General features: G+C 33.8%; 4 protein-coding genes and 1 pseudogene across 4 annotated transcripts; 4 read left to right on the top strand and 1 right to left on the bottom strand.

Moving 5' to 3' along the window:
* Positions 1-15,565, top strand: part of LOC119672722 — a 510,988-nt pseudogene that overhangs the window by 92,577 nt on the left and 402,846 nt on the right.
* LOC119672720 (histone H3) lies at positions 46-537 on the top strand. Its single transcript, XM_038083837.1, has one exon. It carries the CDS (start codon positions 100-102, stop codon positions 508-510), a length of 411 nt encoding a protein of 136 aa, XP_037939765.1. The 5' UTR covers positions 46-99; the 3' UTR covers positions 511-537.
* On the top strand, positions 3,682-4,056 carry LOC119667728 (histone H2A). Its single transcript, XM_038077034.1, has one exon. It carries the CDS (start codon positions 3,682-3,684, stop codon positions 4,054-4,056), a length of 375 nt encoding a protein of 124 aa, XP_037932962.1.
* Positions 7,249-7,963, top strand: LOC119672711 (histone H1-like). Its single transcript, XM_038083827.1, has one exon. The coding sequence runs from the start codon at positions 7,283-7,285 to the stop codon at positions 7,961-7,963; it is 681 nt and encodes a 226-aa protein (XP_037939755.1). The 5' UTR covers positions 7,249-7,282.
* Positions 9,481-9,792, bottom strand: LOC119667727 (histone H4). Its single transcript, XM_038077033.1, has one exon. It carries the CDS (start codon positions 9,790-9,792, stop codon positions 9,481-9,483), a length of 312 nt encoding a protein of 103 aa, XP_037932961.1.

Here is a 15,565-nt window from a genome sequence, read left to right as displayed (position 1 = left end):
GTGAATAGTTGAAACAGAACATCCAGGTATGATGAGAAAATTGAGCTATTCAATTGCGCTATTTTTTAAAATACCATATTGTAACATATCTCATAAATTATGGCTCGTACAAAGCAAACTGCTCGTAAATCGACTGGTGGTAAGGCACCACGAAAACAATTGGCTACCAAAGCCGCACGTAAAAGTGCACCAGCTACTGGAGGTGTGAAAAAACCACATCGTTATCGTCCAGGAACTGTAGCTTTACGTGAAATTCGTCGCTACCAAAAGAGTACTGAACTCTTGATTCGCAAATTGCCATTCCAGCGTTTGGTCCGTGAAATTGCACAAGATTTCAAAACTGATTTACGTTTCCAGAGTTCTGCTGTAATGGCTCTTCAAGAAGCTAGCGAAGCATACTTAGTGGGTCTTTTTGAAGATACTAACTTATGCGCAATTCATGCCAAACGCGTTACAATTATGCCAAAAGATATTCAATTGGCTAGACGTATTCGTGGAGAACGTGCTTAAGATTGGAAGCAATATAATTTTATAAATATACAAAAATCGGTCCTTTTCAGGACCAAAATTATATAAAGAAAAGAGATAAATAAAAATGACATGACTTATCCAGGGTTTGAAATTGCTTGACTATTTTCAATTGCTTATTTTTGACTATGAAAATAAAATAAGCAAAATGTAAATGTAAATGTAAATGCAACAATTATAATAGTAAGTTTATTCAAAGAAAAGAGATAATGATAAATTATATCATATAGATATATTATAGACATAGCTATTAGAAGTAGCATAATATATATTAATATGTATATGTATCATATGTATACTATTATTAGTATCATATAGTATATCATTAGACATAGAATGTTTCACGTCATAACATTTAATTGAATCAATATGTTTTATTTTTCTTTTGCTGTAAGCAGAAAGCATCAAAAGCCATAATGTAATGTAAATGACTTGAACTTACTAAAAGAACGTTTAAGGAATGAGTTGTAAAAGAGCTCCCATGAAATTGTATGTTTTCAAATTTAAAGCACGAATGCAAATATAGAATATATCAATTTAAAAGCGATGATAGTACTAAGACTGATGATAAGGATTAACACTCGTTAATTCAAGAGTTAACTCTATTTAGCAGGTTATATTATCCATGATCAAAAAACTGTAAGATCGTCAAAACTGACAGAAATTAATTTGTTGATTGAATCATTTATTCACTAACAACCAAACGATAGCTGATAATTCATGAAGAGACTGTCAAAGTTTTTTTTTATTTTTTTTCTTCTATCAGTAGCCTCTTAAAAGAAATATCAAAAACAAAATATATATCATATTTATATTATTATTATGTTGAGGTTAATTGAGTCAGTGCACTTGAGCACTTTTACTTTCTATTAACAATAATCCTTGTCTGGATTATTGTTTATAACTTTATCAGATCTGCGTACCTCCCCGAGGAGCTTGCAACCATTCTGAGATTCAATAACGCGGTATTGGTAAGCCTGTCAGTTTTCGTAAATAATTTCAGGAATCTATACATATTTATAATATAGATAAATTATCAACTCAATTGAATATTTTTGTGGCCCTGAAAAGGGCCTTTTGAATAAGTGGTGTTTGTTTGATATAACGCAATTTACTTGGAACTAGTATACTTAGTGACAGCTTTTGTTCCTTCACTAACTGCGTGCTTAGCCAGTTCACCGGGAAGTAAAAGACGAACAGCAGTTTGAATCTCCCGACTAGTAATGGTGGAGCGCTTATTGTAGTGTGCTAAGCGCGAAGCCTCAGCAGCAATACGTTCGAATATGTCATTCACGAAGCTGTTCATGATGCTCATGGCTTTCGATGATATACCAGTATCGGGGTGGACTTGCTTTAACACTTTATAAATGTAGATAGCATAGCTCTCCTTCCTCCTGCGCTTCTTCTTCTTATCGTTTTTGGTTATATTTTTCTGAGCCTTTCCATCTTTTTTGGCTGCTTTTCCGCTAGTTTTTGGTGGCATGATTTCTGATTTTAAATTTTAATCGTCGATTTGGGGCAATTTCCGTTTCTATATAAACATTTTTCAAACGAAAGTTTAAAGCAATTTTTTATTTTAAATTGCGTTTAGAAAAAGTATATGAGATAATTTGTCGGCATCATTAAAAAAAAAAAAAAAAATTCCAGGTGCTGATAAAATTAGTAACCGCTGTATCAAAAATCTGCCTGTAGCATCAATCATCATAATTAATAATATAATCAATGCCATGCTACAGTTAGGTAAATTTCCAGATAAATGGAAAGAAGCATTAGTAATTGTGCTCCCGAAACCCAACAAGAACCACACATTCCCGCAAAACTGGCGACCTATCAGCCTACTTCCAGTTATGGGGAAACTAGCTGAAAGAGTCATTCTAAATAGACTGCAGACCGAAACAAATCGCCTAAAACTTATACCGGACGAACAATTCGGCTTCAAAGCCAACCATTCGACCGATCTACAACTGGCAAGAGTGACACAATACATCCAATCTGCACTTAGAGAAAATAAATCGACGGGCATGATAATATTTGATGTTGAGAAAGCGTTTGATAAAGTTTGGCACGATGGCCTCATCTCTAAAATGTACGACCTAAATCTACCTCTCAACATCATCAAAATCATTGGTAGCTTCATGCATAAAAGACAATTCAGAGTCAAAATCAATAATCATCTATCAACCCCCAGATTTATTGAAGCAGGGGTGCCTCAAGGCTCTCCATTGTCTCCAGCCCTATACAATCTCTTCACTTCCGACATTCCAAAGCTAGAACCATCTAAACTAGCCCTATATGCAGATGATACCTGTATATTCTATGCTGATAAAAATACTTTAAACGTCAGTAACACATTACAGGAACATGTTGACTGTGTCACTTCTTACTTCCAAAAATGGAAAATTAAAATTAATAACGATAAAACGAAGGCAATTTTCATAACCAGAAAACGGTGGCAATATCCACCAAAATTAAAAGTAAATGACACCGATATAGACTGGGAAGACCACATCAAATACCTGGGGATTACATTTGACAAGAAATTCCAATGGAGCACGCACATATACAATCTAAGAAATAAAATCAACACAATGCTAAACCATTTACGACCGCTCTACAAAAACAAGGCTCTAAGTATCAAAAATAAAAAGTTGCTTTATACCCAGATAATGCGTCCGGCGCTATCATATGGCTTCATTGCTTTCTCCAAAACTTCAAAAACTAACTTCAACAAACTTCAAACATGTCAAAATATAGCCATTAAAAAAATATTTAACATTCCCTGGTACATAAGAAATGTCGATATTCAAAGGGATCTAAAAATCACACCTATCAAACTATACATTAAAGACAGGGCTCTCAAATTATTCAAATCAATAGATGCACATGACAACACTTTATTGCAAAATCTACACCAACAACCTATTCACACTACAGGAAGATACGCGGACATCCGTACCATTATTAACTAAACTAAACAATAAAATTAATTGAGCACTCGTCATTTACCCAGTGGACATAATCTAGAAATGTCTACCACTATAATTGAGTCAAGGTATTAACTTTTACCGACTCGAACTCAATTTTCAACAACAACATTAAAAAAAAATAGATCCAATTTTTATAAATCTCAACTACTAGAAACTCAACTCAACTATGTCTGGTCGTGGTAAAGGTGGTAAAGTTAAAGGCAAGGCAAAGTCACGATCAAATCGTGCTGGATTACAATTTCCAGTTGGTCGTATTCATCGATTATTGCGTAAAGGCAATTATGCTGAACGCGTTGGTGCAGGTGCTCCAGTCTACTTAGCTGCCGTTATGGAATATTTGGCTGCTGAAGTTCTTGAATTGGCTGGCAATGCAGCACGCGATAATAAGAAGACAAGAATCATTCCTCGTCATTTACAGTTGGCCATACGTAATGATGAAGAATTGAACAAATTATTGTCTGGTGTTACAATTGCACAAGGTGGTGTACTACCAAACATTCAGGCTGTACTTTTGCCAAAGAAAACAGAAAAGAAGGCTTAAATTATTTTATTTTATTTATTAAAATACGAATACATATACGTGGAGAATTAACTATCAATTAATCCGTCCTTTTCAGGACGACAAAATTTATTTTATTAAAGAAAATGTATTTCATTAAATCAATTGATATAAATATTGTACATACTATCATACCTACCCTACTAACTTACACAAGCCATACTTTAAAACACTTAACAATCAATCATTTCTTGCCTCGCCCTTCTGTTCCGTTACATTCCTGGAAGACCTTCATGAAATCGAAATCTTCGAAAATTGTAAATCAGCCTACATAACAGATAAAATACATAGCATTGTTAGTGTATAACTTAACACTGCGTTTTGCTACATAGTAATAATTTTTTTTTTGTTTTTGGGCAGCAGGTATCAACCAGTTTTTATACATACGAGTGTGTATGCGTTCCAATTGACTTCCTAGAAAGCAGGTTCGCTGTGCCACTATTTTTTAAGAATGCAAGTTTATTATTCAGGGTTAGATAATTGAAGTGTTACCTATTCAAGCGATCACATTATTTTTTTATTGATTCAAATTACAAAAATTTGTGAAAATAATTAAAATTTCACAATCCATTCACTCTAGCTTGATGTGGCCACCTTTTGTCTTGACTATGGCTGTGATCTTCCAGTATTTTGGCCTATTCCTGAATAAAAGCTTTCTTCAGCGTATCGAAACTGGCTTATTTTTTAGTTCTCAACTTGCTCTCCAAATTGGCCCAGCGTAACAACTCCTTTGCTCATTCGAGTCTAACTTTTTGTTGCTTTGGTGCAAGATCTTGTGCCTTGGAACTTTTAAAGCTTTACCTTGAGCTTATTTTGGAAAATGCGTCAGATGCTTCGTTCAGATATTATCGGTTCTTTGGCCATTTGATTAGTACTACGACGTGGATTTCGTTTAAGTCGAGCCTTCACTTTCCGAACCATTTTAGGCAATGTTGCTGTTTTTTTTTTTGTCCACCACTATAGCATTTGGTGACTCTGCCTGAGCTATTATAACGATTTAAGGTACGATACACAAACATTTTATTCACATTGAGATATTTGAGCTCAAGCACAATAGCTAGTTGTAATTTTCCAACCAAATATAATGCAATCACACTTATTTTTTAATTCCATTTCGAATAATATTAGTTCTATAAAACTTAGACGCAAATGCTTGTGGTAACTTGTAAACAATATAAATAGCTGTCATTCATATGAATTTGACGTAGTTGGCAATATCAGTTTGACAAACATATCGCTGTGTAATTTGTAACACTTCAATCGCCTAACCCTATATATTATTAAGAATCTTTTAATATTTATCATAGATTCGCGTATCAATAAATAGATACATAAATCTTCGCAGGTAGTATAATCTAAGTTACAATAATATTAATATTATATTTGTTACTAATAAAAATGTACAAAACAAATAACGTTGCCAGGCCAATAGCATAAAGTTTCATAATTACCTTTTTGAAATCAAGAACCTAATAATTTTGTGCCAAATATTTGTATTTATTATTAAATAAATGTGATACAATTATTAAAAAACATTAATATTCATAATATAAAGAAGGAAACATATAAAAAATAATTATTTTTCTTTTAAAAGTTTTAAAATTTATTTATTTATTTACTAAACATCTTATAAAATTTTCAAAATGGTAACACCTAATTTATCTCATTAGAAATTCTGGTATGTACCAACAATCGCTGCCATACCGACATAATTGACTATTTCCCCTAAATATACTCGAACTCGCACACGGCCTAAATGTTTACTATTATTATCATAGTTACTATTTCAATATTTTGGTATTGTAATATTTATTATTATAGATAAATTATTTAAAGGTAGAGTTTTTAAAATTTGTATCTGAATTAGTTTTATAAAATATTCTATATTTTATAAAAGATTTATGGCAGTAGATGGAAAACATCCAAAGCCACTGTGTGAGTCTTGAACCTACTAAAACTAGCTCTTAGGAATGACTATGGAAGATTGCAGCCGCAAGTTTATATATATACTTCAGTATCTATTTAAATGTTATCCATATCCATGTTAGTTTATAAAAAAATTCATCTTAAATTTTAACATTTTATGTCGTATATCACTCCTTATAAAAATGTTAGAATACGCACATTTAATTTTAATTTTATTTTAATTATAAAGTAATAAAAAGAACATTTTTTTTAAATATACATATTTAATAAAATACTTATAATAGTCAAAGTTAAATAATTAAATTATAATTATAAAAGAAAAAGTAAAATGATTTCATTCTTATATATTTTTAATCATGTATGTAGATATAATTTTTTTTTATGAATTCTATTAAGTAGGATACGTACAGTTGTTATTCGAATGATATTGAAAACTATAAATTTAATTGCTGATATGTTATTAATAACGTTTATATATAATAATTTTTCACATGATTAAAAATTATTTAAAACTTGTAATAAAATTTTAAAAATAACACGTATAGAAAATCTTAAAACATATTTTAAAGTAAACGAATTCAATGTAACATGTTAACATTATGGATGGATATCTAATCTCAAATAGACACTATTTGATATAATTAAAAGTGATAATCTTATATTCTAATTAAAATACAATATATTTATTTATAATTATTTCTATTAGTGCTTTAAAATTTTAAACTTTTATATAAATTGAGTTAATATTTCAAAATAGGATAAAACATAAGCATTCAAAATGTTAAAACTGACGTTTTTATGCATCTCGTGTTTTATTAAATTTGCATTTATAAATATATGAAATATATAAAACCATATATATAATTTAACAGAGAATTGAATAAACTATTTAATAAATAATTTAATATATAAATTATACAAAAGATAACTTTAAAATATTCTAATTTATTAACAAGTTCAACTATAGATTTACAAAATTTAAAGTTTAAACCAATTTTTATATATTTTATATAATTATAATTAGTATAAAAATGAATGTAATAAAATATTCAATATCTTCTTTACTTAATTTGATTTAAATAATTGTGTTTAATTTACTTGGTCTATTTAAAATTAATAATAAATGTTGAAAAATTTTTTCAAACTCAGTAGAAATATGTATTAATGAAAAATTTTTATAAATGCGCTCTTCTCGGCGCTTCGTACAAAGTGAGCTAAGCTACCATAAAAATGTGAAAAAATATTCATAAGTAAGAATATTACGGAATATTAAAAAGCAAATATGTCTGAAGCTGTTGCCGTTGCAAATACAGATTCTCCAAAGGAGATAACTGCCGTTCCTGAAAAGAAAGTTGCTGTTAAAAAGGCAACAAAAGTAAAAAAACCTTCTGCAGCTCCATCTCATCCATCAACACAACAAATGGTTGATGCATCTATCAAGAACTTGAAGGAACGCAGCGGATCTTCATTGTTGGCAATTAAAAAGTATATAAGTGCCACATATAAATGTGATGCCCAGAAATTGGCTCCATTTATTAAAAAATATTTGAAAACTGCTGTAGCTAATGGCAAATTGATACAAACAAAAGGAAAAGGTGCATCTGGTTCATTTAAATTATCAGCTGCTGCTGCTAAGTCTCCTAAATCGTCTGTCGAGGGTAAGAAAAAGAAGGTGCCATCAGGTGTTACGAAGAAGAAGGTTACTGCATCATCTGCAGGTACTAAAAAGTCAAAGGCAAAGGTATCTGGAGAGAAAAAACCTAAAAAATCTGCGGCAGCTAAGAAGAGTGTTGAAAAGAAAAAAACTGAGAAAGCTAAAGTTAAAAGTGTTAAAAAGATTGGATCTGTTAAGGCTAAGCCAGCTAAACCAAAGTCTACTTCTACAAAAGCTAAAACGGCCGCAAAACCTAAAAAAACTGCCGTTAAAAAAACATCAGTCAAGAAAACTGCTGCAAAAAAATAATTTTAAAAATCAAACTTTAAATTCATCAAAACAGCCCTTTTTAGGGCTACAAAATATGTGTAAAAAGAAGATAAGAAGATTCATTATTTATTTATTTATTTATTTATTTTATAAAATGTTTTAGTATATGGTATACCTATTGCGTTTATTAATGACCGGTCACTAAAGATTGAATAATCACCTATCGAAGTTAGGAATTCAATCCAACTCAGACTGCAGATACTGTAGAGAAGAGAGAAACTGCATACCATGTGCTTGGGTAGTGCCCACTGATGCACAAACGGAATAAACACCTAGGAGGGTATTTCATGGATCATAAATATTCAAGACTAGGAAAGATGGACTTTATATTGTCTTTCATTAAAGAAAACGGACTTGGAGAAACACTCTAACCCGAGTAATGGGCACAATATACCTTGTAGGTCACAGTGCACGATCATTTCTTTTAATAATACCTCATGAATAATATGAAGAAATTCTTTTATTCTGTAATGCGCTATAAATTTAATCTCTAATAAGCAAACAAAAATTCTTTATGCATTTAAAAAAATTATATTCTCTTATTTAGACATTATGTGCAATACTTCACATCATTCTTAAGTTAATAAATATTTATCTTATTCTATTATATTTAATATCCAATTATTTATTTATTATAGTAATGACCATAAAATATTATATATCAAAATATGTCATTTATTTGATGAAATACTCACTTGTATATATTTTATTCACTTAATTTCATTTTTAAATTCTATTTTAAATAAATAAAAATAGTGGTTTATGCTAATTTTATTTATTATTATATAATGCTTCTAATTACACTTGTTAATTTATAACTAACACACCACACTCGGTACTCACTTGCAAGACGCTGCAAATTACTTAAAGATAATTTTAAAATATTCTAATTTATTTCAATAACAAGTTCTTTTATTTCTTTTCTTTATATAATATTGTCATAATTCACTTAATTCATATACGAATTTTTTTCACTTTCATTTTCCCCGGAAGCAGTTTGCTTGTTGAACACTTGGATTTGGATTAAGATTAAGATTCAGTGTGAGATTTGAATTCACTAAAACCACCTCTTAGGAATGAATGGAGAAAATTTTTGCACCATTGTGCGGAAACTTCAAACTGCAATATCTAACAGTCCGCAAATTACTCATATACGTCAGTTCTATTTATCTTATTCTATAAAAAAATTGAATGAGAATTATAATTAAGCCCGTAAGAAGCTAGTCCACATATATACTGCTAATGTAACAAAGAAATTGAGAATTATAATAATAAATATTTTGTACATTGTTAAACTGATCATTTTAATTATAAATTATACTCGACAGACATCAACCGATCAGGCTAATAATAAATTTTATTTTTTTATAATTTTAGAAAAATACCAACACATATATATGTAAATTTATCTCTTTAAGTGTAAGATTATTTGGGTCCTGAAAAGGACCATTGGGCAATATATTATTGCATTATTAAATCAATAATTGATTATTTGCTTAACCTCCAAAACCGTATAAGGTACGGCCTTGTCTCTTTAAAGCATATACGACATCCATGGCTGTAACAGTCTTCCTTTTGGCATGTTCTGTATATGTAACAGCATCACGGATCACATTTTCCAAAAATACTTTCAATACTCCACGAGTTTCTTCATAAATCAAACCAGAAATACGCTTAACTCCGCCTCGGCGAGCTAAACGTCTGATAGCTGGTTTCGTAATACCTTGGATGTTATCACGAAGAACTTTGCGGTGACGCTTAGCACCACCTTTTCCTAATCCTTTGCCACCTTTACCACGACCAGTCATTTTGTATTTAAATTTTTATAGATATGGTAGAACCGTTCGAATTCAAATTCAAACAATAAATGAAGTGACGACGGATGATTGACGACTATTTATAGAAAATATAAGCACTACGAAAGATATGAAAAATATTGGGTAAAACAAAACAAAACATAAGAAAACAAAACAAAAAGAATAAGCAATATGAGAAACAATGAATGTTAAAACATGTGAATAGTTGAAACAGAACATCCAGGTATGATGAGAAAATTGAGCTATTCAATTGCGCTATTTTTTTTTTAAAAATGACGGAAGGATCATAAAAGACACTTCATTCAAGTCGTTGTTAAGTACGGTTGTGTTTTTTTAGTGCTCGTGCTAATTTTCAACTCGCAAATCATTCATTCGGCAATTATAGTGTAAAGTGAAATTAAATTCAAACTCGCGGTAGAGATATGTTAGTGAAATTCAAAATAACAAAATAAGTTAATAAAAAAATAAAAAAATTTTGTACCTGAATTTAAAGTGCAGTGCATATCGTTTACCTGTAGTGTGGTTTATTAAATAAGCAAACAATCGCCAAAGACGATTCAATTATTGTGTATACCTGCAAGGGAAAAAATAAAAATAAAATAAGGTTAATAAGTCATTACAAAATCGAAAGAGACAATAGTAATAAAGAAAGGAAAATAAAAACAAAACTAATTATTTAAAAAAAAACAAAAGAAAAAAGTGTGTCTTTAAAACTATATTTTTATAACAAGCAGTCAAAGGAAGTTTTGTGCATACCTGTTAAAAAAAGGTATCCAATCAAAAATAAAAAATTTTTTTTTTAAAAATTGCTTACTGGTGAGTGATTCATTTTTGTGAACTTATTAAACAAATTGAACATTAATTTTGAACATTATTAAATTTTGTATTTTGTGCTTATTTATATATATTATATATATATTTTTATGCACACTTGTATATGGTATTATATCTTTTAATTATATTTTAAATTAATTTTCTTGTATTTTCGTTCTGTCCGTCTGCATACCTCCTGTTCCTATGGATGTGGAGGGTGTAGGTTCAAATAGCGCCAGTAGCTCTGAATCGGAGCCTGACTCCACTATTAAACGGCGCAAAACATCTTCGCCTAAAAAAGATGAAAAAAACATTAGCTACAAAAAAAAATTTTTAGTCCTTTCTAAAAGGTTCAATGAAATTGAAAAGCTTTATCAAGCTATTTTGCATGAAAATGCATCTCTAAAACAAATGCTTCACGCTGATTACTCTAGCGATCTAGAAGTTGATCCTCAAGAAGAAGAGATCAGTACTCCATCTAGCCTATCGGCTACTACAGCCACTCCCGCCTCTTCTGATGCTGCTTTCGCAGCAAATTTCCCAGCTCTTCCAGTGCCCAAATCTAATGGTATTTTAACTAATGCTCCCATTCATACTACTACGACATCTGCCGTTCGTCTTACTTCCTCGCGCCCTTTGCCAGCGGCTGCCAAAGATAGTGGCAACACGGCCATTCCTCTCCCTTCAAGTATGCCAACTAGTGGCAAAACTCCCCCAGCTATCACTGTTCGTGATGTTAATATCAAAGAACTTCGCAGCAGCATCAAAGCTGCTCTTCCCAACTCTGCATACGAGTTCAAAGCCATTAATGGTAAAACTTTTCGTATCCTTACTAAATGTAAAGATACATTTTACAAAATAAACGCGGTCCTTAAAGACCTCAAAATTCCGAGTTTCGCTCCCATTCCTTCAGAAGACAAGATAACCCCTGTTCTTTTGAAAAATTTCCCTTCCTCATTTGATGAGGAAGATCTCAAGGCAGCATTAGCTACGGATTTACCTCAGTTCAGCTTCACTCGTGTTGCTAAATTTAGGCCTCCAGGGCGCTTCATAGCTAAGAATCCTGAGAGATATAACTCCACAATTTGGGAACTTCACCCAGCCCCTAATATGGACCTTCTTATGCTGCTTAGCATCACCAAGCTTCCATCATTAAATCTTATTGTTAAATTTGAGCGCAAAGCTCATCTTGAAGCGCCTCAGTGCTCAAACTGCCAGCGGTACTTCCATACCGCCAAATTCTGCAACTTTCCCTCTCGTTGCGTCCGTTGTGGTGGCTCGCATTCTAAAGGGGCTTGCACCCTTCCGCCTAAAGCCTTTGATCCAGTAACAAAGCAACAAATCCCGGAGACCCTTCCCAAATGCTGTAACTGTGGTCAGACTGGCCACCCAGCAAATTACAGGTGCTCTAAATTTAAGGAGCTTCGTGCTTCTCGCAATGCCAAATCTAAAGCCTCAACGGCTGAAACCCCTAACCGTCTTCCGACTAATTTTGTCAAGCCTGGTTCCTCTTTTGCTTCTATGGCTGCGATTTCTAGTGCTCCTCCGCGCACTGTTGCGTCCTCTGCGTCCGCTGCTCAGCCTCTCAATCCAAAAAAAATTGTCCACCCTGCTCCAATTAATAGCTCTCATAAATCCTCTGGCACTTCAGGCGCAAATATTGGCTCTCATATGCCTGATATTGAATCATTGTTTTCGTTTGCTTTAAGTATTAAGCAACAATTTTCCACTCTCACCTCACAAGTAGAGCGTAAGGCCTTCCTCACTCGTAAAGTATTTGAGTTCGTTTTATATGAATAATCTTAAGATTATTCTTATAAACGTAAACTCTCTCCGCTCAGAGCTTAAGCGTGAAGTTTTTCAAAACTTTCTTACGCATAGTAAGCCTGATGTTCTCCTTGCTGTTGAAACCAGAATCAATCCTGGTTTCACTCTTACTTTCTCTGGTTACAATGTCGTCCGTTTCGATAGGGTTGGTCCTGGTGGAGGGGTTGCAATCCTTCTTAAGGCAACATACGCTTTTTCCGAACTTCGTATTCCTCAACTCTCCTCATTTGAAGCTTGCGGTATCACTCTTCTCCTCGAAAATAACTTTAATGTTGATTTATTCTGCGTGTATTACACGCCCTCTATATCCCAATCTATTGACCCTAATGACCTCACTAAATTAATAAACCTTTCTTCAAATCCATTTGTTATTGGAGGTGACTTCAATAGTAAACACTACTTTTGGAATAACGCTCAAAACTGCATTAATGGTACCAGATTATACAACTGGTATATAAGCAATTGTATTAACCTCAATATTAATCTTGTTGCCCCCAACGCGCCAACACGCTTCAATGCGACACTCGACTTTTTCTTCACTGACAACTGTCTCTCCGACATGATTGGAAATACTTCAGTGGCGTTGCTGACTATCAGGCTGTTGTTTTACCTCTCACAGGCTGTAGAGCCCTCCTATCTGCCCCTCGTACGTATTTAAATTTCGCTGCCACCTGCTGGGACAGCTTCAATTCCACTCTTGACAGAATGATTTCCTCCCTTGACCTTCCTGTAAATAGGAACCTATCACCTAATGAAATTGACTGTGTCACTTCACAACTTGAGAGCATTCTTTCTGCAACTATTGAAGAGCATGTCCCACTGACCCTTCTTAAAAAGTGCTACCAGGTTCCTCTTGATCCTCTTACTGTTGATCTAATCCAACGTCGCAAAGTTCTTCGCCGTAGGCTATATCGCCTCAGGCAAACTAACTCTCCTCGATTTCAGCTCATGCGAGCTATAATTTCCACTCTTGATAATATCCTTACCCAAAGGATCAAGTTGGCTAGAAATAATCATTTCAATGCCTTAGTTCGTTCTGCTAAATGCGACTCTGATGTCTTCAAAAAAGTTAAGCAGATCTGTGGCATTAAAAAAGTCACTCCTGACATCACCATCAATAACAGAAGTTTTTCTGATGACTCAACCAAAGCCAATATATTTGGCGAAACCTTTGAGCTTTATCATAAGGTCTCCCTCGGTGATGGAAATCCAAATTTCAATGCAACGGTCTGCAATTTTGTCCGAGACCATTACGAAAACTTCGGACAAAGCATTACTAACTTCAGCACCAGCTACCCAGCCAACAGTGCTAATACTCTTGACCCAAACGGGTTCATTACTCCATCAGGTCTCTTCACCATCCTTAAGTCAAAAAGACCTAAAAAATCTTCTGGACTGGATAGAATCTCCAACCACGCTATGCGAAATCTGTCTCCTCTCTTTTTTTGCACATGTGCGATTATCTTTAATCACTCTTACAACATTGGTCACTTTCCCAGGCCTTGGAAGAGAGCCATTGTCATACCTGTCCATAAAAGCGGTAAGCCTCATACTCTCCCCTCAAGCTACCGTCCCATTTCCTTACTTAGCTCACTAAGTAAACTTTATGAATCATTCATTGCTAGTCAACTTAAGTCCCACATAACAGAAAAACGACTTCTCCCGAACTTCCAATTTGGTTTTCGTAACAAAACCTCAACCACAGACGCGCTTAGTATTTTCCAAAGTGATATCTGTGTAGGTCTCTATAACTCTCAACCCACCGTGGCTGTGAGCCTAGATATTGAGAAAGCTTTTGATACTGTTTGGATTGAAGGCCTTGTCTACAAGCTCCACCAATACAATTTCCCCCCGCTCCTTTGTAGCATTGTCTACCAATTTGTGTCAGGAAGAAAATTTATGGTTCGTGTTGGTTCTAGCCTTTCTAGGGAATTCCTTGTAGCAGCTGGTGTCCCTCAGGGTTCTGTACTTGGTCCCATACTCTTTAACATCTACACTTCAGACATTCCTATCCCTCCCCCAAATGTCAAGCAGCTCTGCTTTGCAGATGACTGTCTAATATACTCCAAATCGTCTTATACTCCCAGGGTCTCTAACTCCTTAAACCAGCATTTAGGAAATCTTTCTTGCTTTTATCATAAGTGGAAGCTCAAATTAAACCCCCTCAAAGTCTCTGCCATTGCCTTCACTGGCTATGCACGAAATCGTCCAAGCAGTTATAACCCCTCTAACATTAAGCTTAAACTTAATGGGACCCCCATTAAACTTGTTGACAAGTTTAAGTACCTTGGAGTTATGTTCTCTCCCAAACATAACTTCATTCCCCACATCGATTATATTGTCAAGAATGTGTCCTTCCGCCATATGAGCCTTAAAAATGCGTTAAGACGCCACAACCAGCTAAATATTCAAGCAAAACTCTTGTGCTATAAACAACTCATTCGCCCTCTTTCCACCTACTCCTTTCCCATCTGGTCAGGCATCTCCTCGGCTCAAATGGAACGCCTACGTGCGTTAGAAAGAAAAATTCTCCGCGACTGTATAAATTACAAGCGCAAGCCTAATGGCAAACATCACCGTATAAATTTTGTTTACAAATCCGCCAATATCGAGCGGCTTGACGATTATCTATTGTCCCAAGCTCGTCGATACTTTACTAGGGCCCATAACCTCCCCCCCGACGTTCTGAGATCTGATCAGCTACCAACTGATCTGTTACTCGCTATGAGGCATAAACCTCCCCAGTTCCTATCCCTCCTCCTGGACGACATTGCCCAATCTCCCCCTGTAATCCCGTTTTACAACCGTGGTTACAGTAATCCCCTTCAACGTGTGTACTTATAAATAGCCCCTCAAACTCAATTTAAGTAGTATTCCGTCTCACCGTTTTCATTCTTCAAATTTCATGGCTTAGATATATTTACTATTGTAAATGTTAAGCCTTACTAGTAATTGCTTTCACTCCAATCGTTGAAACTGGAATGGGGTTCCTAGCCTTGGACCTTCACGGTCCCTTGCTTGGAATCTATTCTCTATGCATTCCTAAGAGGTGGTTTTAGTGGGTTCAAGTCTCACACTGTGGCTTTTGATGCTTTCCACCAACTGCAAAAAAAAAAAAAAAAAA

The sequence above is a fragment of the Teleopsis dalmanni genome, chromosome 1, assembly GCF_002237135.1.
Source record: "Teleopsis dalmanni isolate 2A chromosome 1, ASM223713v2, whole genome shotgun sequence".
NCBI classification, from domain to species: domain Eukaryota; kingdom Metazoa; phylum Arthropoda; class Insecta; order Diptera; family Diopsidae; genus Teleopsis; species Teleopsis dalmanni.
The sequence above is the reverse complement of the archived record's forward strand: the minus strand, read 5'-3'. Positions and strand labels throughout refer to the sequence as shown.